A 25,682-nucleotide genomic window follows, 5' to 3' on the forward strand; every position below is an offset into this window, starting at 1 on the left:
AAGCGAATGTGGCTAGTCATAGAGCTACAACGTCAGTGTGCTGAGGAACAAAACATTCACCATGGTATGTAATAAAAAAAATCTGAACTTTAATTCCGCAAGTGCGAGCATGAATCAAAAAGGTCCAAATAGTTGCTATCAAGATCCAATCCTGACAAGCAAAACAAATCAAAAATTCAATTATATGTGAATTAACTGCAAAATTTGTTACATTTCTTTGGTTGAGGTGATTTTGACACCACAATCTGCTAAAATGACTATACTGCTGCAGACTGAGAAAAAGATAAAAAGAAAAGTTATTCCACTCTAGACCATCTCCTACCCAAGCTAAACATCCACGCTAACTTATTAACATAAATGATCCCAGGTTCAGTTACACTTGGCAAAGCAACGAACAAAAAAAAAATTCCCGACCTTGTCAGCCTAAGGTTTTCCAAGCAAAATGCAATGCAAAGGGACCGCCGCACTAGAACGTCATCCGCATGGCCTCTACAAGCAAGATGGCTTTCCTCCGTGTCTGCCCTGTTCTCCACACGAGGAAGGCCTGATCGAAGTAGCCGGCTTCTTGCCACTTCCGCATTTGATCCATTGAGTGTGGCCCTTGTTCTTTTCCCGTAGGATCAATGTAATGCCACATCCTTAAAGACTCGGTGGCCCCGTTCAGGGTTATGCGAGCAGGCGCCACACCGTCAGTCATGGCTTGTGAAGTGCTGACTGCAGGCACAGTGATTCCATTGAGATCTTTGGAAGCACAAACTGTAGGTACGGTGACCCCATTGATGGCTTTTGCAGCATCATGTTTATGTGCAGCCAACTCATAGGCAGCTTCCGGGGCATGATGTGTACGCGCAGCGATCCCGTTCGTGGCTTCAGGTGCACCACATGTTGCCCGTTCTGGCACACGCTGCTCCATATGAAGATCCTCGTCGTCATCGCTGTCCAGATTGATGACCTCTTTGTCACAACCAACGTGATGCCTAGAACCATTTTCATCCTTGCCACTGTCTATATTAATGACTTGAGTTGTGCCACCATCTGCATTAACTTCAGAAGATTATTTTTATTGGAGAAGGGGGAACATGTAGAAAAGCAATAATTGTCAAAGGGTTAAGTATAGTATTTCAATGCATTATCTGGTGAGGTTGAATCAACCTGAAGAGTAAACTATATATAGTGAACAGGTAAAATGGTAGTAGCCAAATGCAAACTATTTCCTTTCGTGTTGCACCACCATCTAATTATACTTGCATTATAAATGGGCCAAAACTTATAAATTAACGAAAAATGTCTCAATATGCAGAAAAAAGAAATCTGGAAAGTTAACAGGCTCATAATTAGCAAGAGGGGTGAGTAGGAATAGGAAACCTTGACAGTTGTGCACTGGAATAGACATTCCAGGACCAGGGGTGCCACCATTACAGAGGGCTTTACCGCCAGCTGCATGGATTAACGTGGGTAGATAAAGATCCAAATCGAACAATACCAATTGCAATCAATAAATCAGTATCCATGACAGGAGATAAATAAGAGTACAACCAGACGACAGCTCATAACAGACATGACGACTGCCTCCGAAGCACATAAACTATATTCACATGTGAATACACTAATTTATACACATTATATCAGCATGTTAGACACAAGTAGTATGATTGTTGAGATGCACTATTTCGTAGTGTGGTTTCTACTTTTGCTTTCCACCATTAGCTACAAATATACAACTATCTTTCAGGCGACATATATGTGCAGCCTAGTAGTATGTCCCATACGATTTGTCCGATATTTAAGTATTTTATTTTTCTTAGCACCGCGAATACCAGTTTGCAATATCACTTGCAGATAGCAGCATTATAGACAAATTCGCTCACAGCCTACTCCATAAGAGTATAGACTTCGAAATGACTACTAAGAATTCAAAAGATGCAAGTGAGGAAAGAAAGGATCCGGTGTAGAGGAGGAAAGAAAGGATCCGGTGTAGAGTACCTTCAAAAGCTACTTCACAAGCAGCAGAATTTCGCAAAGATGCACCTGGACAGACAGAAGAATGCAAGTAGCCCATAGATGGAAGTTAGTCAACAATTAAAAATGTAAGGTAAACAAAGGAAAAGAAAGGTGTAATAGTTTCTTCAAACACGAGCTACCAGAAAACCCATATCTGATTACCAAAGACAAACCTTCTGGTGATTCATCTATGCCTACTTCCAGAGAATCAGCTACTTGCTGTGTTACACCTGAGAAAAGAAAGGCAAGTAGGTCTTCGTATTAAAAAGTTTCATCTAATAGCAAGTAAAGACTTAAGCAACAGATTGTTTCATGGTAGAAAAGCAGAAGTGATGAATGGCAAGTATATGCATGGAACAGAAACCTAAGGGAGAAAACATGGTAAACCTTCAACTCCAACAATATGAAACAACTCATGGAGTGCACCTTGGAATATTGGCACAAACCCAGAAGATAAACGGAGGAGAAAATATGGGCATTATTATTCTAAACGTTGGCTACCCAAAAATATCTTAACTGAGTACTATAGACAAACCTTCTCGTGATTCCTCTACAGCAACTTCCAAAGGATAATCCAATTGTTCCACTGCATCTGGAGACAAGAAAGTAAGCAGTTCTTAGTTAAGAAGAGAATCAGACCAAACCTGCAATCAATTCCATCCAGTACAAATAACAAGTATTTATTTATCGGAGAACACTAATGTTAAAAGGGGCAGAATAGAAATTTTAAACAGAGTAACACGAAAATACATGATTAGCGCAAAGCTCCAACAACATTGCTAAAAAAAATTGAACCTTACATGGAAAATTGACAAAAATGCGACAAAGGAAGGAAATATTCTTCTGAGCATTAGCTACCTAAACATCATAACTGATGAGTAAAAAAATGGGCAAATAGGTCTTACTACTACAAATAGAACAGGTGAACCTACCAAATACAAGACAATCAAAGGTAGAAAGAAATAAATATTCTTCAAACTCCAAAGCATTAGCTACCAACGCATCATAACTTATTACTAAAACAAACCTTCTCCTTGTTCCTCTATGATGTCTTTCAGAGAAACAGGTAACTGCTTTGCTGCAATAAAAGGGAGAAAAGAAATAAATATTATTGTAAGAATTAGCTACCAACACATCATAACTGACTACTAAAAAAACCTTCTCGTGGTTCGTCTATGATGAATTCCAGAGAAACAGGCAACTGCTTTGCTGCATCTGGAGTAAAGAAAGGTAAGTAAGCCTTAATATTATGAAGAGATGACATTCGTGCCATTAGTTCTATCTAATGTTAACAACTAGAGCTCACAATACAAACTATTTAGAGACAAAGGTAGAGGCGCAGATAGCAGTATTATACCAAATGATAGCTTACTCAAAGGGGAAGGCATAGGTACAACATGCAAACAATCTACGAGGTAGATGTTAAGTGGAAAACAAAATGGCACATAATCCGAAAAATGATCTAATTTATGTATCTCTTCATAATAGGATACCTGCACATGGTTACTTTTAGAGAAAAAGCTGCAGTAAAAGCAAATGCTACAAAGAATTACAAAAGTTACTCAATAAATTTAGCAAGGACTGAATCCAATAATTAAACCAAATTAAAAGAAAACATGCAACTTCTCAAGGTACTCTGATCTCAGGATTGTCGTTGCAGATGCCATAGGCTAGCTTATTTAACGCAGGGAACATTGTACCCGGAAACAAGTGAGCTTGTAAGGATACCTATCTCTTTACTAGTGAAATAATGCGCAAATCTTTTAATCATTCTCAAAGGGAAAAAAGAGAGAATATTTTAGCCCTTTCAAACTGGTATTTGAATTCTTTTCGCAGTACGAGAACTTGGCAAGACTAACCTGCGGCATGTGATCCGTTCTCCAACTATGTTACCACGAATACAGCCACACTAAGTCACCGACTGTACCAAGTTTTGTTTTTCAAAGGCCTGGACTACGCCGCATACTATGTTGCACAGATAGTCAGATATAAACACATAGTAACAAGACGATACACCAGCTTTGCAAATCCAGTAACATGGAGAAAAAAGTAGTGCATGGTGTGGGCCCCACATGTCAGGTATGTTAGCTATCGCAGGAGTACGATTTTCTGTAACAGCGGGGGCAGGGAGGACGTGAACCATAGTTCTTTGATAAGTTTCATGAAGCGTGTGTTTTTTTGGCAGTTTTGCAGGAGTAATGTTTCCTTTATATGTTTGTGTTAAACTGAAACAAGTCAGCTAGGTCTTGTCTCCTCAGCCAGCACAAGAGGGAGAAGAAGATCGCAACTAAGGAGAGGAAGAAGAGGATAATGAACTCAACATGCTACAGCTGGTGCCAGTCATTAGCGAAGAGTCGCCATGGCATACATCTCAAGAGGAGGAGGATGAGCAGGGTCTCCACATTTCAACAAGATGACATGAGGGAAGCATCATTACGGTAGAGCAATCCCTCTGCTTCCCTAGGTAGTATAGAATTCAATCCTTGGGGACGAAACAATTCGACTCTTGCTTTATACTTAACTAAAGAAATCAAAAGCCTTAACCTGAATTTTCAACTAGATGAGGTCGGATTGAGCAGTCTTGGTAATGGGTACGGAATGAACATAAGATCTCCAATGCTGCTAGGCTACTCCAAAAGGTTCATAAATTCATTTCAAATATAATTTTATTTGGGGGTTATGTTCACAAAACTCAGCCCTATTTTCAGTTGCCAACTGGACATGGGTGGCAGAGGCATAACAATGGTTCAACGCAAACTTGCTGCCTACCCTATCTGTCTCTGCCTTGTAGACTAAATTGCATTCATTTCAAAATTATTGCAAGTAAAAGTGTAAAACCAATCAGTTATAGAACAACAAATTATTAAATATGAGGATGCTCTTCAGAATGAACCAAAAATCATAGTCCACCACAACAAACACTTTCAACAAAAAAGAAATTAGTTGTAAGGTTTCTGAGAGTGCCTTCCAGTATTCTCCTCAAATGTATAAACTACAACATTTTAAAACCTGTAACGAGTACTGTGAAACAAAGCAAAAAGGTTCTCATATGCGTTCACCAAAAGGATGGATAATGCCCCGTGAAGGCATTATCTGGTGCAGCGAATTGTAGGGAATCATTCTGTATCATTTTAATTCAATAGGATCGTATCTCTAGAGTTAGTTTCCAAGTTGTTTAATCCTTTCCAAGTTTGTTAGGATTCAGGCCTTAGGCCTAAGTAATGTACATGGGTATTTAATGCCTACCTCGAGACCCTTATGGACAATCAATAAAGAATCAGATGTAATACATGGGGTATTCAGGCCTTAGGCCTAAGTGATGTAAATGGGGTATTCAGGCCTTAGGCCTAAGTAATGTACATGGGGTATTCAATGCCTGCCTCGAGGGCCCCTCACACTCGATGTGGAGATGTGGTGGCCAGCTTCTCTCCTGGAGGCAATGTGTTTGGAGTGCACCTGTGAACGCTGGGCAAGCTGGGTACCCCCAGCTCCAGAACCAGCCGTGAGAGCCGATAATGGTCTGCTTCAGGACTCTGACGTCGTCCTGTTCCAGCTCTGCCATCACCAGGAGTGGCTGCAGCATGAGCTGGGCGCCAACGGCGCATGCTAGCTCAGGCGGAGATGGTAACCCGCCGAGCTCAAGGCCTATGTTTCAACTGTGAGGAGCAGTTTGGCCCAGGACCCAGGTCACCGCTGCAAGAAACTGTATATCATGGAGGTTGATCCATTCCTTGATGATGACAATGCAGCCGATAATGGCTGATTTTTAGCAGCCCTAACCAACTTATCAGCTCGAGGATGAGCTGACTCGAGGGGGGAGAAATGTCACATGACGACATTGGCTGGTGCAGCGAATAGTAGGGAATCATTCTGTATCCTTTTAATTTAATATGATTGTAAGTTAGTTTCCAAGTTGTTTAGTCCTTTCCAAGTTTGTTAGGATTCTGGCCTTAGGCCAAGTAATATGCATGGGCTATTTAATGCCTGCCTCTAGACCCTTAAGGACAATCAATAAAGAATCAGATCTAATATCCTTCGGCACGTTACTTCTTCCCTGCCTCCGTTGTGCGACAACCCCTCCACGGCTGGAGTCGCGCTACAGAGGTCCAGGGTACGGCGTAAGATCTGATTTTTTTTCAGAGTTCCTCAGCTTCTAGTGCAAACATGGTTGCGATCGCATTTCCCTTCGCAGGCATACACCGGTACACACTGAGCACGCTTGAACTAAATCTAAACCAGATAAAATGAGCAAACCTTTAGATATTTCTTCTGCATCCTTTAAGCAAGCAGCAATATTCCGTCTGCTACCTGCAGAATGGTTCAACATTAGCCTCTTGTTGACATAGCAAATGAGTAATCTATTATTATATTACTAAAACAAGTTTAAAGGTGCTCTCACATCCACCCTAAAGGGCTAGGCGGAGCAAATACCATCTGATATGTCAACAAGCATTATAATGTGTAGCTTAACTAAAAATGCATACAAGGTATCTAAACTAAGAAGGAAAGCATAAGAGAACATAAAACCAGAAAGAAATCTGGAACATCATTTAAGTTGGATCCAGATTATAACATGTAAAAATATTGCAAGTTTGCAGCAATGCAGATACTCAAGTACTTGTTATGAATATATATAGAAAGTATCTAAACAAATAAAAAGAAACAAAAAGAACATAAAATTTGGGAAGGTATCTGGCGACAAATTTGGTCACACGATATCCATTTTCGCTTAAAAGTAATATTCACTGCCTATTTTAATATGCCTATAGATGCACGACCCACTGTTCGATACGAAGCATGCGATCTGAGTCACCAGTGATCATATAGCCACAATACAAGCTGCAAAACATCGACAGCATTTCAAGCCAATCTAGGCCAAACCTACCTTTCGAATAGAAAGTTATACCATATTTAAAATTGAACTTGCTAGGATAATATCAAGGTTGTCTAGTTGCTCCAGTCAAATTGCGCACAAACTGTGAGCTGAGCTTAGAGTATGGTTCATCATGATTTATTTCCTTATTTGGCAAAGCTTGAGAATCCAAGAAATCAGACCATACTTAAGTTTGATCACCTAGATGTAGCGAAGATATTTTGCTCAAATCATTTAGTCTTCAATAGATAAATTTTGATACTACTCAAGATTGATAATTGAGATGGTTGCTAAAATATTACCTGGCCCTTTGTGATTTTTTTTTTGTCTGACCCCAACCTAACCATGTAGGCCTCAACAGATAAAATGGTGTTCTACTAAGCAATTTAGGCCTTATTGCTACTTGCATGCATTGGTGCACTATTGCCCAATATTATCCACTATCAACGTGTCAAGAATTTAGTAACATGTACATACTACCTACGCGTGTTGGCCACTCCTCCGATCGACCAGTTTTAGGAGCGGGTGTTACGGAGGATTTGCAGGGAGCGCCTCCTGGTGCAGGCGAGTCTTATGGACTTCAGGTCTCAATGGGCTCAGCCGATAGAGGTAGCTAAAACTTTTCCCCGCTTTCTTCTAGGACTTCAAATGTCTCTTGATAGCACCCACGGTGCATCTATAGTGTTAAAAGGAGTTGATTCAGAAGGTAACATGCACTTCTTAAAATACAGAAGATAGGCATCGTAACATTTAGTCATGCGATAGAAGTGGTCATCTGGTTACTATCTACGTCAAGAAATGGCGGGTGTCACGAGTCCGCCTTCTTCTTTCCATTGGCAGCTAAGATAGCTGTCAGCATGTGTGCAAGGTTGGCCTATCCCAAGGCATCCACATAAACCTTGCTCTTTTGCTACTCCCTATGTTTCATATTAGGCTGCATATAAGGTTTGGTCAAAGTCAAACTTTGCCAAGTTTCATCAACTAAATGTAAAAATATATTATTATTTACAAAATCAAAATAATATCATTGGTACCATAATGCAATGACCTATCACATCATATCATAGATAGTCGGTGAAAGATTGCAAATATTGACTTTGACCAAACCTTATATGCGGAGTAATATGTGGAATGGAGGGAGTTTCTAGCAATGCATGGAGACATCATTTTTTCATGTTTTCTCAAAGAAGAAGAAAAAACTTGGGTGAAATGCAGTGGCCAATGTACACATAAGTTGTTCAATCAACTTACTCTGATATTTGGTAAACAGGTCCTATAAAGTAATATTCATAGTTTTATACAACAAAAACATAAATTCCAAATATTTTCCAAAAAATGAGCATAACTTTTGAAACACAAGACCTGTGTTTTAATCATACGTCCAACACATAGGTACATGTTATGTATCCACTACGTTACAAAATAGCTGACAACTCCTTTTTCACAAAAAAGGCTTAGTATTATTTCAAAAGGAACATAGAAGAACTGAAGTAGGGCGCCTTCATGGGGATCTTTGAAACACCTCTGCACTGATAAGTTACTTGACAGTTGGACCTAAATAAGATACAGTTTAATGACCATGACTATTTTAGCAAACAAGTCAACAAGTTAACAATGGACCAGGAAGGCTTTAGAACACAACCAAATTCAATGGTAAATAACTCCAGACCAACTAATAGATGAGTCATCTAAGATAAATTACACTGCTGCATTCCAGTTTAGGGATGATGTGGAATTGTGGATGTGAACACTGAACAGAGTGTATTTCAGGAGTTGAAGTTTGGCATTCCCTTTATAGTCATGTTATACTGTATCAACTGAATTACATACGACCAGAAAAAAAGACTTGTGTCCCCTCAAATAAGGAAAAGAAGGCTCTAATTTACAGAGGGTTTTCAAAGGCTGATGTTAGGACATATCCATCATACCAAGTCCATAGCATACTATATGCATTAACAGCAACATACATAAATTCATATATTTAGTCGGTATTAGAAATATCCACTAAAACATCACTCATCTCGGCACTATGTTGCAATCACTTGGCTACTTGTAAACGCTAAATCACAGTCTTCCCAGGCAAACACAAGAATCATGCAGTGGCAGAATCAAATAGTTGTTCACAGTATATTTAACAGCTAACAAATCTTTCAAAAGAATTAGCTAAGAAATTCGAGAAAACAAAGTATCTCCATTTGTTTGTTTTTTTCCCAGATGTTAGTTTATGAACTTCGGTAATGTTGGTTTCCATAACGGGAACCATGGGGGAAACGTTGGATGGAGCATGTAACGCTTTAATGAAGCATATGGAATGGAAGAGAAAAAAATGTTATATAATTAAGAACAGAAATTAGTGCTTGTACCTTGATCCCCTTGGACAGGGCCACTAGCTGCTGGTTCAGTTTCAGGATCTTTACTCTCTTCTGCGTCTGGAATAATTTCTGGGATCTCCTCAAGACGGCGTTGTCTTTCAACTGGTGTGCTTAGAACTTTTTTTCGGCAACTTAGATCATAGAATGTAAAAAGAGAATCAGTCAAGGAAAAAAACACCACATAAAGTTTCTTTCCTGTGTTTTAAGTCATAGGTTTGCAATAAGCTACAGTAACATAATAAGAAAAAAGACAAATCTGTAAATCACAAGCATTGTTAGTTATGCTGCATATTATTACAGTCAATCTGGAAAGGATATTCTTGGCGCCACCCCTTCACATGCGCTCTCTCCAACTCATTTTCTATCTTTTGAAGCTCCCTGTCAATCCACTGAAGAAAAGGCAATTTAGCCAATCATTGTAGAGAAGCATAACTAGCATACAGATATTACGCAATATATCAGTAGGGTGCACGGGTATTCAATTTGAGATGACAACTCCGAATTTTCTTTCAGGCTTCACATGGTATCTATCAAACAAACGTAAGAAACTTTAGCATGCAAGGAAGCTAGCATGTCACTAAAAGATATAACACTTTTCCTTTTGAGGAATGGTGGGGAAACTCTAATAACCCCATTAAATATGTGCTAATTAATCCAGCCAACTTTTACAAAAATAATATTCTACCTCCTAAATAGAGGTGTCATGTCTAGCGCCAAACCTAAACCCTGATCTTGAAAGGTCAGGTCTGTTAAGGAGTATTAGTATTGGTCTAGGTCTCTATGAGTCCGTATTTGTCTAGGTTTACTATTCTTGTGCCTCAAGTCTTTTGTACTATATATTGTGGCCTTTGGTCCCCTGGTAATACAAGTTGCTATTTGTCTAACATGGCATCAGAGCCCGGTTAGGGTTTCGCACGTCGCCGCAACATCTGTGCTGCAAGTTCCCGTTGGATTTTTTTTTCTTTCGGTCTTGTCGCTGCTGCTGATCTGTTTCTGGTCGTCATGGATCCACTTGGTCGCTTCCTTGCTCTGCTGCTTGTCCTCATCCAAGATTGCATTGGGAAGTTGCCTTCAATCGTCCAGGGTCAGATTGCTCCAGCCCGAACGCATCTCGACTCTGCTCTCAAGGTTGCTGGACCCGCTGATTGATCTGTTGCTCCTCATGGTCGTCGAGGACCTCGGCCGCTGCCCCAGGCCGCCCTCCATCGTGGTCCGCCACCGCGTCCACCGGATCCAGGTCGCCGCCCCGTCCACAGGATCCCGATCGCGGCCGCCATCCAAATCATGGCCGCGTGCGTAGCAGAAGTTCTGTTCCTGAGCTTTGACTTGATCCCGAACTGGCCGCTCTACTCGTGGTTGTTGCTGTGCGCTCCTGTTGGGCTGTGGCGGTCTGCTGATTGGGCTGCTGTTCGTACGTGGGCTGCTTCTGGGTGCTGACCTGCTCGCTGGTTCTGTGATCGTTTCTCTGCTGCTGGTAAAAAAAATCGTGTCAATCTCGACTTTTTCTAGTTTTCTTCCGCTGCGTCCACCAAGTCCGTTGATCTTTTATGTCTCTCGCCATGCGAGTCCACCATACCTTTATGTCAACCTGCAGCTGCTGCTTGGCCCTCTGTGGCTTGATTCTCTTGATGTGCCATCTTTCGACAGCCCATTTTCTTCTTGTGGGTGTGTGTCTTTCTCTGATGCGCCATTTGTTGCATGGTCATTGATCTATGCACTTTTCTTTTTCCCGTTGTCCCTCGGTGTCCACGTATAGGCCTGTTGAGCCATACATCTCAGTCATCGGTCCACGTATAGGCCTCTTGAGCCATACCTCTGAGTCCACGTTGACTTGTCTTCCCATCGTCATAAGTGACGGGGGTGTTCTTGTGCTATGATCTTTCTGTGACATGATTTTCTTCTTGTGGCCGTCTTCCGGCTTGTGTCGATCTCTTCTTTGATCAAACAGGTTTTGAAGACTCTTCGGGCTACGATGACACTCAAGATGCGGATTTGGATTATCTTTTTTTTTTGTAGTTCGCCTTTCTTCAAATGCAATGCTATTGCATACGCTTTGCATTTGAGGGGGTGTGGAGTATTAGTATTGGTCTAGGTCTCTATGAGTCCGTATTTGTCTAGGTTTACTATTCTTGTGCCTCAAGTCTTTTGTACTATATATTGTGGCCTTTGCCCCCCGGTAATACAAGTTGTTATTTGTCTAACAAGGTCCACCATTTTTCAGCAAAAAATACTGCATTCAGAATATTCTCACTACAAAAAAATTACTCCGTATTACTGTTTACCTTTATCAGGATTTCAGAAAAGGCCTAAACTGCTCAGGAACTGAGTTGCACATGAACAGGTCCGTCTACTCTAGACTCACAATGCCAGAGCACTTCAAATATCAAACATAAGACAAAGGAAAAACAACTAAAATATATACCAGTTCAAACACAAGCTAAGGTTGAAACTATGATACTCCTTTATGCAGTTAAGCGTTAAGACTTGAGAGTATATTAAGAAACTTTTGCTAAATCATGCACCATTTCATTCAAAATGATTTATAATCACTCGGTCTCTTACTAAATTGCTTGCATCTAACCAATTATTTATAAAGTTTGTCCAGTTGCATTTATTTACATTCAACATTTAGCACAATAAAGTACCAAATTAAAGTCACCAGAATGCGCTTACATGATTTACTATGTCTGCATGTACGCTTGCCTCTTTTTCCTCTAACTCAGCCTGTGAAAAGGACAAACTCATGGCATTAAGAGAGTAGCTTGACATATGCTTGCTAGAAGCTCAAGTAATAAAAGAGACTGAATGACACTTAAAAGGGATCCTAAATAAGCCTTTTAAGCTTTTTCCATATACTAGGAACTAAGAAACACATATAAACAAGATGGCTTATACGGCACCAAAATATATCACGACATGTCTCATGTGCACTCGCTACATTACCAGCTCCGATCAAAAAGGGATACCCTGGGACACGCGGAGTCCAAATTTGCCAAGAATATAACTGTGAATGTTAGACTGGACTTCATTTTACGAAAAACATATGGGTAGATCTGTCTTAAAATAACTTTATAATTGCTAATTAAACCAGTTCTACAATATTTTACAATAGATATTTATAATCCAAAGTGAATTTGGAGGCCTTACTGTCTAAAACGGCATTATCAGCTAACAAACACAGGAGTACCATCATGAGATACACAACATTTTCTATCTCTGTCCTTACATGATTCCAGTTAAAGAGATAGTATCCAACAAGACTACTGAAAGTCACTTCCTTATGACTACATAATGCAGGCTTGTTTTTCCTCCCAAGTATTTGCTACAGTCTCATATGCATCAGATGTGAACAGGGACAAAGGAAATGATGCATATACCAATTTGACAACAGATGCATTGCACAAGGAGCAAACCTACTCCTGACACAATCATATGTCGCATTATATCATTTTATTTGACAACTCAAATATGCTACTCCTGTGTCGGAGGGGGTAGAAAAACTGCAAGATTATTATTTCTTTGACATGCTAGTATGGCAACTGGACAGTGTTGATGTTTAACCATGTAAAAATGAAAGCATGAAGGGGAGGAACAAAATATGTTTCTCAATCTCACAGATAAAATAAATTTTAAGATTAGACACATACAAGTAGACATATAGACTGATCTTACACATGCAACTTCAATGGGCTAGACAAACAAAATAGTTAAATAGCAGTAGCAGCAGATGAACTAAAGCAATGCATGTCTAAATATAATTTTATCCAACAAAAAAAATTGTATGTTGGGTGCACCCAGTATATCTTATGGCCAAACATTACAGTGAGGTGAACTTACAACAGTAGGCCTTTTGAAGTGATCTTTCTTGGCCGAGAGAAGAAGATCTTTGCACTCATCCTGTTGTGAAGGATAGAAGAATAATCATTTGACCAGCCCAATACTCAAAAGAAAAGAAAAAAGGCTGTATTTGGAGTAGGTGAAGCAACTTTGCAGAATCTGCTGAGCAATAACAGCCTCTAACTCATAAAAAATGTTTGCACTCGCTACAATTTTCCACCGGTATGCAGTAGCATAAATCATAAACCATACCTCCTCAATGTCTTCATCTGACAGCGATGAGATCTTGACATCATCCAACATACTGGAAACACATAAAAGAATGTCTGTACATTTGTTATCCTTATTAATCTTGTATTCTTCTGAAGATTTCTTAATGCCTGTTATGGATAAAAACAAGCAGGTGAGAAAATTGCTTCCTTTCATAGAATGGACAAAACAGCAGAATGCAGAAGTCAGCCCGCTTCTAAATGCATGTGTTTTTATTTGCCAGCTGATGAAGTAAATAAAAGGATGTTGCAGGCTGCAGCATGATTTGGGTTCTCTCTAAAACTACAAGTATGCTGGGCATGCTTGACAAATAAATTATAGCAAGCATCAGAAGACGAATGCTTGAAATTGAAAAATACCTGTAACTAGGCCAAGCTGGAAATGTTTCTTAGTCATCATATAAGTATAACTCTTGACATCATTCTTCACTCTAACAAAACAGCCGACAACTTTCTGATGAAATGTGTCTAGCTCACTCAGAAGTTTCACAACCAAAGTTCTTCTCAAATAAATTAAATTCAAGTTATTCTGATTGAGAGCAGCAACACATCTCTTGTCTATTCCTGAAACCTTATTAAGAACTTTTGGCTCCAGACAATTGCGCGGCTTCTTTTTTACCGTCAAACCATAGTCATCCCCAGATCCATCGCTTTCATCCTCTGAAATGGCATTTACAGCGAGATGTGTTTCCAGCAGGCTATGGATCATGTTTAACTTCACTTTGTTTTTACCAAATAAAGAATGCAGATTAACATCACAATCCACAGATTTTTTTTTCTTATTCTCCTTTTGTCCCGACTTGCTTGGGACAAAAGGCTTTGATGTTGTTGTATTCTCCTGTAGATTCTGTTGGATGTACTCCCTGACAACTCGAGTAACTCCGTAATGATCAAGAGGCTTGGTTGAATCCTTACCGATACAGGATAGGAATTCAGTTAGCTCTTTTGAAGCCCAGCCAACATATGTTTTCTTATTTGACTTCTTTCTCTTCGGTGGTGCTTGCACTTCACTTGGTTTGTCCATTGGCTCAAGCAGAAATGTTTGCCCAGCATCATCATTACCCAATGACTGTCCATCTGTGTTGTGATGTTCATCTGAATCCCTACTTTCTTTACAGTTTTGTCTTTTCAGAAGAATACTTGCTGCTTGCAAGTCGAGCAATGTGAGACACTCTTTGCCTTTAATTACTTCCCAGTAATCTTTAAACAATAATTCATAGTCCTCTGGCTCTGGGGCATCTGCAGGCTGGAGAAGCACATGGATACTTGTAAGAAAAGACAAAAGGAAGAAAAAAAACGGAATGGCATTTTTGTTAGTAGATAAATAAAAACTAGCCTGACTTCTTTCTACAAAGAAATCCAACAAAGGTACAGTGGGACAGCATATAGATAAATATACGGTGAATGTGCCTTACGGTAAGCAGCAGGACTGTTGAATCCAAAACAGGTACAGGGGGCAACATGCAGATAAGTTGACTAATGTGATGCCAATTCATGCTAAGTGAAACTTGGTATTGCGTTGAAAAATGGAAGCTCTTTACTGCAATACAAAAACAGGCTGTGGGTATGCATATGGCCATATCCCATATGCATCTAGTTACCTGTTCATCGCCAGCGTCTTTCTCAGTGACTATTGCCATACTTAAGCAGCTGCTGCAGAATCCTTTGCCCTCTTTCAGTGGGACAAAGTCAACTTTTCCAAGGCAGTCTTGACAAGTAGAGGAAGTTGGACAACAGAAGCATTCATAGAGCGCATTCCCTTTGCAATGAGCGCATTTGTGGCAATCTGTAAAGAGTTAAATGTTAGCAGCAAGAACCAATATCATAATTTTACGGGACAGAAGTTAAAAAAGGCATTCGATGAAGTGGAGTCAGGGAGGAGGGGGAAGCTATATACTGAAGTGTATGGTATATATATTCAAAACAGCAAAGTGAACACTAAGAATGTGAGGTTCCGTTGAAACAACTTTTTCTTATGCCTTCATCATACATAAAAAAAAATGCAGGGCCACTATCGATATGAAAGTTTCTAGTTGGAGATATTGTGGCGCTGGAACACAGTTGAGCGTCATGCTACATCATACTGGAACAAGGACAAAGCATATTATGTTCTAAGAGGTTAAGCACCCAGCAGCTTTTTTTTTTACAACGAAAGGAAAAAAAAGGAGATGAACATGAAGAGCAGGGACTTCAGAAATGCAGGATATGATACATGATTCCTGGCCATGACAGGGGAATTGAAAACTGAATATGAGCACGCAGCATAAACAAGTGTGCACCAATGTAGTGCCGATTCCCGTAGCAGTCAGTCATGCATGGTAGAAAAACTAGGAAGTATAAACTGGGAAGTATAAAGTATATGAGCCCTCACCACAGGTGAATTGGTCATTGGAACTGAGGAAGTCGTCTTCCTTCCCCACGCAGCGCGGATGGTAAGCCTTGAGGCAGTTCCTGAAAAGACATCGCAAGGCACATTCAGTGAAATTCTCGCCCGCGGGACAGTTAGACAGAAAATGATCCAGAAGATGTTGTTTCCAACCCCGCAACTAGTAAGTAGAATGAATTAGCCATGCATCATAGTTGCATCATCATCTACCTAACCGCATGGCGCACTGTCCCAAACACAGCAGGAACACCAACCACTGCAGAAGTAGACCCTTTTTTTTTGCCCAAACGGAACAGGCGGCAGAGACAGAAAACTGACAGGAGGTGTGTGCGCAAACGAGGGCATCACACATGCCCTGATCGGTTGGTAAATGGGGAACGCAGATGAGTGGGGGGCAATTGCCCGAACGACTGTAATAAGACTCGTGATGAGTGTGATCGGTAATAATATTGCATCTTCACCCTGGGGTTAAAAAAAAATGCAGAAGCAACAACAAGGCCGCCCTTTTCACCACGCAGATTGCCGCAACAACCAACCCAACCCAACCCAACCGAACCCCCGGGGTAAAACTAAACCAGAGGAGGGGAGGGTAGGGATGGGCTTACTTGAAGCCGCATACGCGTACTTCGCCGCCGTCCTTGCAGACGAAGCAGAACTCCTCGGCGATGTCATCGGCGACCTGCTTGCACCTCCTGCCCATCGCCCCGTCCTCCCCCTCCTCCTACCCCTCCCAGCGCAGCGACGGCGGGGAGAGGAACCAACCGAAAACCCCAATCCCCCGGCCCAGAACCCCCGCGGCGACCGAGACGGCGGCGGCGAGGGGGGGCGGATTGCGGCGAATCCTTGTGCGATGATGATTGGGGAGGCGGCGGGGCGGATGGGGCGAGGGTTTGGGGATTCGGGGGCTGGAAATTAATGCGGCGCGGAGGACGGGGGCTGGGGAATCGGCGAAGATTATGATGAGCGGCGCGGGGCGGTGGGTTCAGATTGAGTGCGACGAGAGAGAGAGCGTCAGGGTTCAGGAGAAGCGGCGTCTCCAGTCGAGTTGCAGGGTACCGGGGCGAGTCAGCCAGCCAAGTGTGGATGCCTTCCAACACGTGGCAGAACTGCAGCAGGGCGCGTCACGTGTATCAGCCTCGGAACCTCCACATTCGTTTGCCATGCCCACAGTTTCTAGCGTCACGCACTGGCACCGCCCGGGCGCCCGGGCCGGCGGGGCCAGCACCGTCCGTGTATGTTTCAGTTCGTTCCACTGCTAGTACCGGTGAATCTTCCAAAACATGACGACCTACCACTAACTTTTATCCAACCCTACCTATTGGCCTATTAGCCAAAATCGAGGCTAGAAAAATAACCACCTCTCAAAAAAAACTAATTTTAAACTAGGCTCGTCCCGCTATATTAATATAACAACCACAAGATAGAGATGATTGCACCACTCATACAGCAATCGGTCCTTTTGGGTGCAAAGTTATACAAAAACTTGCAACATGTGTTCCCGTGGTACAACAACTTATATTTTAGGTGCATCTTCGTACAAAATCGTTGTGAGGTTGACTGCAACACTGGAAAAAAGGCATGCCCCAGTTTTCAACATTTCAAGAAAGCCCCCCTCTGCTTATTTGAACTCTCTTGGGTTCTTTATTTCAAGTGACTATTCTAATCAAAGCCTCCATCATCCATGGACAAAACACCATCAGCGGAGGCGAGCAGATCCAACAGACCACGCACTAAACTAGATCCTCTTAACAAACGCCCCGCAGCTCGGCCCTAGTTGCAACATGGACACCATCTATGGGAAACCGCGTGAAAAAAGGTGATAATTGATGGACTAGGGCCATTACTGCTACAGAAATAATTCGCAAATGCAAGGTTAGAGAAAGAATCCTACAAGCCAGGTTTAAGTTTCATATGTGGGTGTAAGTTAGTTGATGCACGAATACAAAATGTAAACTGGATTTTTTAGTTATCAAAATCAACAGACTACTAAGACGGGCAGTGATGTCTACGCACGCTTCTATTATTGTAGACAGTGTTGGACCTCCAAGTGCAGAGGTTTGTAGAACAACATCAAGTTTCCTTTAAGTGGGTCGCACAAGGTTTATCGAATTCAGGGAGGTCGAGGTCAAAGATATCCCTCTCAAGCAACCCTGTAATTATGATACAACGAGTCTCTTGTGTCCCCAGTACACCCAATACACTTGTCAGGTGTACAGGTGCACTAGTTCGGCGAAGAGATAGTGAAATATGTTAAGTTTCATGCACTAGCCACTTGAACCAAAAGTCCGAACTGATGGAAAGGGCTAGGCAATCCACATATACACTTCACAACAAAATACAAGTAATATGGATGATTGTAAGTAGTAATTACAATCTCAAATAAAAATGACAGCAAGCAAATATATAGCACAACTTGTTGTAAATTGTGTTTCAATGCTTGGAAACAAGGCCTGGGGATCATACTTTCACTAGTAGACACTCTCAACAATGATACCATAATTAAATACATAGATAGTATTACTTCACTATGCTACTCTGAACCACTCATCGGTTTGATAACAAACACAAATTCACTACGTGTGGTTGCATAAGCATTCCTTCAAGTTCGCATTCCCAATCTATGGATGCCCCACGCTATCACTTTGAGCATACAAAGATGGTACTAACTAGTCACCACAATTCATAGGTACTTCTATAAACTAAGCTTAAGAAACAAACACGGTGTGCACACTGTCACCTTCACACTGTTGGACAAAGTGTCACCGGAGATCACATAATAAAACCACTTGAGTAGCACAATATTTGAAGAATAACATCTACTTATTCAATTAGATTACAAAGCTCATGATCACATAAAGATCATACATGGAGAGATGGATAGACCACATAGCTACCGGTAAAGCTCTCAGCCTCGGGGGAGAATTACCCACTCCTCGTCATGGGAGTCAGCAATGGTGATAAAAATGGTGGTGGAGTCGATGGAGATGGCTCTAGGGGCAATTCCATGTCCCGGCAGGATGCCGGAACAGAGACTTCTGTCTCCCGGATCTTGTCTTCGACGGCGGTGGAGCTACAGGACTTTTCGTGGACTGAGGCTTATTGATTTAGGGTTCACGCGTTGGGAGGCTTCTTATAGGCGGAAGGGAGAGGTCGGTGGACGCTAGGGGGCTCCAGGGCCTGGGCCGCGCCTAGGCCTGGTCTGGCCGCCCTATGGCGTCTCTTCGTCCCCCCTCTGGATGATGGGTTCGTTGCATGGAAAATAAAAAATTCTACCGCAAAGACGAACAAATCCAAGATCTAATCTATGGAAAAGCCAAGATCTAATCTATGAGATCGGAGCAACGAGATGTATGTGAGACTAACCCTTGAAGATAACAAAGCCTACGAGATCAGATCTCGTTGTTGATGTAGTCGATCGTCCCAGTGCTGCAATCCGGCAGCACTTCCGTACTCGGTCGCGCGTACGGTGTCGATGAAGTCCGTCCTCTCCCCGTTCCAGCGGGCAGCGGAGGTGTGGTAGATCACCACGGAATTCCAGCAGCACGACGGCGTGGTGGTGGTGGTGGAGAAGAAATACTGCAGGGCTTCTCCTAAGCCTGAGCAGCGTATGGAGGAGGAAGAGAGGGGGGCGGCTAGGGTTGGATGAAGGGGGCTTTGGCCGGCCACCCCCTCCCCTCTTTATATAGGTGGAGGGGTCGTCCTAGGGTTTCCCCTAGGGCCCACCCTCCCCTTGGCCGGCGCATGAAGGGGGGAAACCCCTCCCCCAAGTGTTCCCCTTTATCTCTAAATTAAACCTTTTATTTTTTAGAGATAGATTCTATCTCTAGATTTAAACAATTTAAACAAGAGATAGATCTTATCTCCAAAGGGGGGCCAGCCTGGGCCCACATGTAATAGTGGGCAGGACCCACCATGCCATGTGGCGCATATGTGGTCCCTCCCGGGGTGGTGGGCCCACTGGTGACCCTTCTAGAACATTCTAGAAGCTCCGGTCAAAACACCAGAACTTTCCCGAACCCCGGAAAATGACTTCCCATATATGAATCTTATTCTCCGGACCATTCCGGACCTCCTCGTGATGTCCTGGATCCCATCCGAGACTCCGAACAAACTTCGGTCTCCATCTCATATTCTGAATCTACTTATGCGACATCGAACCTTAAGCGCGTCACCCTACGGTTCGTGAACTATGCAGACATGATCGAGACTCCTCTCCGAGCAATAACCAATAGCGGGATCTGGAGATCCATAATGGCTCCCACATATTCAACGATAACTTAGTGATCGATTGAACCATTTACATACGATACCGATTCCCTTTGTCACACGATACTTTACTTGTCCGAGATTCGATCATCGGTATCTCCATACCTTGTTCAACCTCATTACCGACAAGTACTCTTTAATCGTACCGTGGTATGTCATATATTGTGATCTAATCACATGCTTGCAAGCTATTCAGACGACGTGCCACCGAGAGGGCCCAGAGTGTATCTATCCGTCATCGGGATGGACAAATCCCACTATTGATCCACATGCCTCAACTCACACTTTCCGAATACTTAATCCCATCTTTATAACCACCCATTTATGCAATGGCATTTGATGTAATCAAAGCATCCTTCCGGTGTAAGTGATTTACATGATCTCATGGTCGAAGGACTAGGTAACTATGTATCGAAAGCTTATAGCAAATTGAACTTAATGACTTGATCTTATGCTACGCTCATTTGGGTGTATGTCCATTATATCATTCATCCAATGACATAACATTGTTATTAATAACATCCAATGTTCATGATCACGAAACCATTATCATCTTGTAGGGATTCATTGCATAGAAAACAAAAAATTTCCTACCGCGAGAACGCAATCCAAGCCAAGATGCAATCTAGAAGACGGGAGCAACGAGGGGATGAACGAGACTCACCCTTGAAGATTTCCAAAGCCTACAATATGAGGCTCTTGTTGCTGCAGTAGACGATCACTTGCCGCTTTCAAAAGCGCGTAGAAGATCTTGACGGTGCCACAATCGGGCAGCACCTCCGTACTCGGTCACACGTTCGGTGTTGATGAAGACGACGTCCTTCTCCCCGTTCCAGCGGGCAGTGTAAGTAGTAGCTCCTCCTTGAATCCCGGCAGCACGACGGCGTGGTGGCGGTGTCGATGGAGATCTCCGGCGGAGCTTCGCTAAGCGTTGCGGGAGAGCTGGAGGAGGTGGGGCGGCTAGGGTTTGGGGAGAGGGGGTGGCCGGTGATGACCCACAAGTATAGGGGATCGCAACAGTCTTCGAGGGAAGTAAAACCCAATTTATTGATTCGACACAAGGGGAGACAAAGAACACTTGGAAGCCTTAACAGCGGAGTTGTCAATTCATTTGCACTGAAACAGACTTGCTCGCAAGAGTTTATCGATAGTAACGGTTTTATAGCGATGGCGATAGTGAAATAACAAAGACGAGTAACAAAGACAGCAGTAGTGATTATAGTAAACAGCAGGATTAAAATACTGTAGGCACGGGGACGGATGACGGGCGTTGCATGGATGAGAGAAACTCATGTAACAATCATAGCAGGGCATTTGCAGATAATAATAAAACGGTGTCCAAGTACAAAGCAATCAATAGGCATGTGTTCCATATATAGTCGTGCGTGCTCGCAATGAGAAACTTGCACAACATCTTTTGTCCTACCAGCCGGTGGCAGCCGGGCCTCAAGGGAAACTACTGGATATTAAGGTACTCCTTTTAATAGAGTACCGGAGCAAAGCATTAACACTCCGTGAACACATGTGATCCTCACATCGCTACCATCCCCTCCGGTTGTCCCAATTCTTGTCACTTCGGGGCCATTGGTTCCGGACAGCGACATGTGTATACAACTTATAGGTAAGACCATAAACAATGATTATCTTGATGAAACAATAACATGTTCAGATCTGAGACCATGGCACTCGGGCCCTAGTGACAAGCATTAAGCATAACAAGTTGCAACAATATCATCAAAGTACCAATTACGGACACTAGGCACTATGCCCTAACAATCTTATGCTATTACATGACCAATCTCATCCAATCCCTACCATCCCCTTCGGCCTACAGCGGGGGAATTACTCACACATGGATGGGGGAAACATGGCTGGTTGATGTAGAGGCGTTGGCGGTGATGGCGGCGATGATCTCCTCCAATTCCCCGTCCCGGCGGAGTGCCAGAACGGAGACTTCTGGCTCCCGCGATGGAGTTTCGCGATGTGGCGGCGTTCTGGAGGGTTTCTGGCGACTTCGACTTCTCTCCGTGCGTTTTTAGGTCGAGGCCGATAAATAGTCCGAAGGAGGGCGTCGGAAGCCGGCCGAGGGGGCCACACCACAGGGCCGCGCGGGCCCCACGGGCCGCGCCGCCTATGGTGTGGGGCCCTCGGGCCTCCACCTCAATTGTCCTTACGGCTCCGTTAGTTTCACGGGAAAATAGGGCCTTCGCATAAATTCCGAGGATTTTCCCGAAAGTTGGATTTCTGCACAAAAACGAGACACTGAGCGGTTCTGCTGAAAACAGCGTTAGTCCGTGTTAGTTGCATCCAAAATACACAAATTAGAGGCAAAACAATAGCAAAAGTGTTCGGGAAAGTAGATACGTTTTGGACGTATCAACTCCCCCCAAGCTTAGCTTATTGCTTGTCCTCAAGAAATTCAGTTAACAACTGAGCGATAAAAGAACTTTCATGAACACATTTGCTCATATGATGTATATATTCTCATGCTATGGCTAATACTTAAGCAGTTCATAATGAAATACATGCAAATAAGATCATCTAACAGCTATGCCAAACATGGAGAGGTACCAACAATTAATAATAAGCATCATGAATCATGTATATAAGCAGGATTGCAATGTTCATAAGAGAGTATGATAAAGTGGTATCTCGCTTTGTATTTGATTGGCAAAACATAAATGCCCGGGCACCTCTGGAGTTCATAGAAAGACTAGAAGTAGTGATTGTCAAAAGATAAATGCATCAAAGTTATACCACAATCAATCATATTTTGAGACAAGCATATTATACTAAGAATGACAGTTGTGCTCTCAAGATAGTGCTCAAAGAAATAATGGAGACACAACATAAAAGTAAAAGATTGACCCTTCGCAGAGGGAAGCGAGGGGATTAACATGCGCTAGAGCTTTTCATTTTTATAAATCAGGAGTAAAATTATTTTGAGAGGTGTTTGTTGTTGTCAACGAATGGTAATGGGTACACTAACTACCTCGCCAACCGGACTTTCAAGAGCGGCTCCCATGAATTATTGTATATTTATATGGCACTCCTTCCAACCTTTCTTACACAAACCATGGCTAACCGAATCCTCGGGTGCCTGCCAACAATCTCATACCATGAAGGAGTGCCTTTTTATTTTATTTTTATTATGATGATGACACTCCCCCCAACCTTTGCTTACACAAGCCATGGCTAACCGAATCCTTCGGGTGCCGTCCAACAATCACAAACCATGGAGGAGTGTCTATTTAAATTAATTAATTTGGGACTGGGAATCCCATTGCCAGCTCTTTTTGCAAAGTTATTGGATAAGCGGATGTGCCACTAGTCCATATGAGAGTCCGTCAAAAGTAAATGACAAGGTTGAAAGCTAAACACCACATACTTCCTCATGAGCTATGAAACATAAACACAAATTGAGAAACATTTTGAAGGTTTTAAAGGTAGCGCATGAGAATTTACTTGGAATGGTTTGAAATGCCATGCATAGGTATTTATGGTGGACACGCTGGAATAACTTGGTTTTCATGTGGTTGGAAGCACGAGCAGCGTTCCCGCTCAGTACAAGTGAAGGCTAGCAAAAGACTAGGGAGCGACAAATCAAGAGAGCAGTAACTGTCATAATCATGCTTGCGGTAAAATAAATTAACGGAGGCATAAAAGTGATACAAGAACTCTGAAGCAATATAGATCATCGAGGCTTAATTGACTTTTTGTTCAGTCATATGCATGCGTGAGCATGTGCCAAGTCGATATAAATGAATTATTCAGAGGGGGATACCACAATGCCATACTTACTTATGAATAAAACAATGCAAGCAAACATCCATGACATGCTACTCATATTAATAGATTGGAGCTAAACATGAGAGATCATAAACTACTAGACTTTCTCAAATAACATATACCTCACATGAACCAACTAAGCATGCTCACATGGATGAGTATATGTACAAAAATAAAAACAAATAGAGTTCATACCAGCCTCTCACCACAATCAGATTGTCGTAGATCGTCATTATTGCCTTTTCACTTGTGCAGCTTGGATAATATGAAATGAAAACCACGCTCCAGCCACCGAAGACCATTGAACTCATAAAGAACTTTACAAACCAGAGAAGAACAGCAAATGTTTTTGGTGTTTTCGAATTTGAGAATAAGAACAAGAGGAAACAAGCAAACAAAGCAAAATCTTTTTGGGTTTTCTTATAGCAAACTAGCAATAGCAAATAAAGCGAAACAAATGTAAGAAACCAAAGCAAACAAATGGTGAAGAGAAACAACAGAAATATTTTTGGTCTTTTTGTGTTTTGGAAAGGAAACAAAGAAAAAACAAGAAATCGCAAACTAAAAGAAACACAGAAAAGCGAGATGGCAGAAATCTGCCAAAACCTGATAGCAGTACAGAAATCGATTTTTACAAAAATCTTACGTTGCTCAGCTCGAAAAGTGTTCAACTAATGAAAGTTAGATAACAACCTGGGGAACCTGCAAAAAAATTGGCAGCTCAAAATGACGCTCTGGCTATTTTTGAGAATTTTTACGGTAACATTCCAGATTCTGTTTTCAGGCAGCACTTCCCCAAATATCATCTTTCTCTCATTAGAAAACCACTCAAACGAACAAAACAAGTATGTACAAGTATCCAGCAACCATAATATGCAAAGAATGAGTGATGCCGGTATACCTCCCCCCAAGCTTAGGCTTTTGGCCTAAGTGGAGTTCAATCCCATCGATCCCATGAGGTAGTGTCTCCGTAGTATGACGAAGATGGATCGTATTCCGGGTATGTGCTAGAAGAAGCACCCGGATACGTGACGGTGTGGTCGTAGGAGGCCCCGGCGTCCTCGGAGTCATGTTGCTGGTGGATGTCTTTTATCTTCAAATGTTCATCCACTTCCTCCTTAGTGTACGACCATGATTGCCTGTCAATACTGAACAAACCTGGTTGGGGAAGAGGAATTTCTTTCTCATCCCCGTCAGAAAACAACATTCTATAAACCATATTATCTAAAGTAGAATCAGTGGTAACAAAATGATGACTCTTCATAGCAGCAATATCGAGTCTCCTAGGGGCCAATGGCACATCATTAGGATCAATAGGAAGATTTAGATATGTTAAAACACGCAGTGCAATAGTTCCTCCAAAAATAGGCCCCCTGGTAGTCAGGCGGCGAGCAATAAGAGCACCAAGGTGATAAGATGTCTGACCAGTAAGTGCAATATTCAAGAAAGCAAGATGGTAACTAGAAATGTTGCTAGTGTTCTCCCTACCAAGAATGCTAGTAGCAATGTAGTATGCAAAATATTTAATGGCGGGGAGTTGAATGTTCCTTATCTTGCCCCGCTGAATAGTGCGACAATCATCATCGGTGATCCCTCGATAGAGCTCCAACAAGTCCCGGGGGTTGTCATCAATCCTGCTGGCTGTACCTACAGGGACAATATCCAATGCACGACAAAAATCCTCCAATTTCATAGTAACAGGATTACCATAGATCCTGAATGCAACCGTCGGCTCATATTGTTTGTTGTTGAAATGGAAACTCTCGACGAAGATTTTGGTGAGCATGTAGTATTGCTCCCTTTCATCTCCCACATAGGTGGTTAACCCTGCCCTGTTGACAAGGGCGAAGAAATCCTCCAATATCCCTGCATTCCTAAGAAAATCATAG

The 25,682-nt window shown here is 42.2% G+C and overlaps 1 protein-coding gene across 5 annotated transcripts; it reads right to left on the bottom strand.

Moving 5' to 3' along the window:
• Positions 1-152: 152 nt before the first annotated feature.
• LOC127345169 (uncharacterized protein At5g08430) lies at positions 153-16,747 on the bottom strand. 5 transcript variants are annotated; one of them, XM_071828556.1, is made up of 17 exons: positions 16,344-16,743; positions 15,724-15,803; positions 14,954-15,138; positions 13,713-14,598; positions 13,336-13,463; positions 13,084-13,143; positions 11,920-11,970; positions 9,563-9,635; positions 9,238-9,390; positions 6,256-6,309; positions 3,160-3,216; positions 3,029-3,079; positions 2,537-2,593; positions 2,175-2,231; positions 1,984-2,028; positions 1,366-1,437; positions 153-1,035 (listed from the first exon to the last, which is right to left on the bottom strand). In XM_071828556.1, exons 1-17 carry the CDS (start codon positions 16,436-16,438, stop codon positions 467-469), a joined length of 2,673 nt encoding a protein of 890 aa, XP_071684657.1. In that variant the 5' UTR covers positions 16,439-16,743; the 3' UTR covers positions 153-466. The 5 variants fall into 5 exon arrangements, 4 of the variants coding, with proteins under 4 accessions (XP_071684657.1, XP_071684658.1, XP_071684659.1 ...); XR_011756126.1 differs by having other exon boundaries at positions 969-1,035; positions 2,164-2,231; positions 16,344-16,746; XM_071828557.1 differs by lacking the exon at positions 2,537-2,593 and having other exon boundaries at positions 16,344-16,744.
• Positions 16,748-25,682: the final 8,935 nt, after the last annotated feature.

This window comes from Lolium perenne, chromosome 3 (genome assembly GCF_019359855.2).
Source record: "Lolium perenne isolate Kyuss_39 chromosome 3, Kyuss_2.0, whole genome shotgun sequence".
Taxonomy (NCBI): domain Eukaryota; kingdom Viridiplantae; phylum Streptophyta; class Magnoliopsida; order Poales; family Poaceae; genus Lolium; species Lolium perenne.